The sequence below is a fragment of the Zea mays genome, chromosome 3 (genome assembly GCF_902167145.1).
Source record: "Zea mays cultivar B73 chromosome 3, Zm-B73-REFERENCE-NAM-5.0, whole genome shotgun sequence".
NCBI classification, from domain to species: domain Eukaryota; kingdom Viridiplantae; phylum Streptophyta; class Magnoliopsida; order Poales; family Poaceae; genus Zea; species Zea mays.
The window spans coordinates 134,230,334-134,232,629 of record NC_050098.1 but is presented as its reverse complement, the minus strand read 5'-3'; the positions used below and the strand labels follow the sequence as shown (position 1 = coordinate 134,232,629).

Sequence of the window (2,296 nt, the reverse complement as noted above, 5' to 3'; positions counted from 1 at the left end):
GAATAAAAGACAATACAAATTTGTTAAACCTAATTAAGCTTATATTTAATACTTATAATATATTTAAATATTTAATATGATAAAAAATTAAACTTTATTCAGGAAACCAAATATCCCTTGGTTGGAAGTCAGGTCGAAATTGTCGGATCCTGGCTGCCAGAGCCACGAGTCCTCGGCAAACCTGTCACATGTTTTAGGCTTTGTTGTCATGGAGAAGCAGGGCCTAACCACCCAATCAGAATGAATCATGCGCGCCACCTGGATGATTAGCGCCGGCACCGCCGATGGCCCTGTGGTTATGCCGGCCACCGCAATCACGATCAATCACGTCATTGTCCTTGGATTAGCACCATCCGTCGTGGCGTGGCCTCTTTTAGCAGCCCAGCTGTGCGCTCCTTTCTTTTATCTGTGTCTGCGCCTCCCTTGCACGGACTCCGTCTCCACTCCTTGACGACTCACGAGCACAGCAAGGCTCGCTCGCTCGCACACACCAAGCAAGCAGGCCGCAGGCGTCTCACAGGCTCTCCGCCGTCCCCCAACGCGCTTTCCCCGGCGCCATGGCCAGGCTGGCGCTGGTGCTCCTCCTGCTGCTGGCCGTGGCGGCGTCCGCGTGGGCCGGCGCCGGCGCGAGCCACCTCGATCTGGGCTTGGGCTTCCTCTCCTCCGGGGACCGCCGGCGGGAGTGCCGCGGCACGGTGGCCGAGTGCCTGGACGAGTCAGAGGGCCTGGACCTGGGGGCGGGGCCCGCGTCCGTGGAGTCCCACCGCCGCGCGCTCTACGGCGGCGGCGGCGGGTACATCAGCTACGGCGCGCTGCGGCGGGACAACGTGCCCTGCTCCCGCCGCGGCGCCAGCTACTACAACTGCCGCCCCGGGGGCCAGGCCAACCCGTACCACCGCGGCTGCTCCCGCATCACCCGCTGCCGCGGCTGAGCGGATCCGGCATTCCACCCGCCGCCGAGAATAAGTTCTTTTGCCCTGTTCACCCCACCCGAGTGCTACCGCTACCGCCGCCGCTGTTCACAAGTAGTACTAGAGCTATGGATTTTCATTGTTGTATGGGGGGTTTGTTTGCCAGATCCTTGTGCTGATCCTATGTCGCCTTAATACTCTTATTATTCTTTCCATTCCATTGCTTTGATTGCTGCTTGGTTCCTGCAAGTGTCCTGTTCAGACAGATTCTGAGTTCGGGTTGCTCATTCTCAAGAGTCCGGGATTCGTCGTGGAGACCTGACCTAGAGCAGCAGATGCAGATCCGTGTTCCTGGCTGATCCCTGCTCTTTGTTCTTTCTGCTACGATCCCACCTGCATTGCTGCTTGCAGGAATGGAGTTTTTTTTTTTTTTGGAACAATTGGATCTATACTATTAAAAGATCCAAACTTTAGATATATACCATGGACCACACATGTTATTGACTCATGTGAACCCACATGTAAGTGAGATAGTAATGGTATGGATCCAAAGTGGTGATCTTTTAATGGTATGGATCCAAATTTCCCTTTTTTTTTGGCTGTGCGATTTATGTGGTGGATTCTGCTGAGAGCTAGGAGGCATCGTGTACACAACAGGCAGATGAAATGGAAGCATGGAACCACTTTATTTTCCAAAAAAAACATTTCATATGCTGGAGGTGGATTGTATTGGTCTGGACGACGGTGGTTGAGAGTGAGAGGCATGAGCCGTGACGCGGCATCTTCATTCTGCGCGCCATGTGGAGTTGCTGTTCGTATATGGAGGGAATAAATGACCTGTTTTTCTTGTTTCTCAGCAGAGTGAATGCTGCCTCGGAACGAAACGTCCCACAAATAACTTTTAATCTGCCGTCGCGTCAGAAATAGTTTATTCTTCTGTAGACGGTGCTCTTTTTGTTTGTAGTTTTTTTCTTCAAGAAACATATATACACCTAAAAGATAAGTTAGCAAAGACTTGAACTGATCAACATCACGTTGACTACCTGCTGCGTCTGCTCAGCGCGGGTGCAAAAACACCGCTAAGTGAGCGGGTGCAGAAACAGAGCAGTCATCTCTACTTTTAGCTGATGTCTATAGTTTACTTGTCCAGTCATACATTAGATCTTTTCAACAGTAAAGCTATCCATACGTTTAGCTGGAATGGAGTAGACGCTGGGGTCCAGTGGTCGGTCAAGAACAAAGAATTTAGCTGCCGGTCACAGTACCAGGTAATATGGCTTTTCTCTCTCTTGCTTTCCATTTTATCTGGCCCGTTTAGTTGCTCCGTTAGAAGAAGGATTGCACTGCTACAGTGGCTCCAGAACAGCTATTTTAGCTTTGCCTGG

At 51.3% G+C, this 2,296-nt stretch overlaps 1 protein-coding gene across 1 annotated transcript; it reads left to right on the top strand.

Annotated features, from left to right (window-relative positions):
* The first annotated feature begins 371 nt into the window (after positions 1-371).
* On the top strand, positions 372-1,475 carry LOC100280769 (RALF). Its single transcript, NM_001153691.2, has one exon. The coding sequence runs from the start codon at positions 558-560 to the stop codon at positions 930-932; it is 375 nt and encodes a 124-aa protein (NP_001147163.2). The 5' UTR covers positions 372-557; the 3' UTR covers positions 933-1,475.
* Positions 1,476-2,296: the final 821 nt, after the last annotated feature.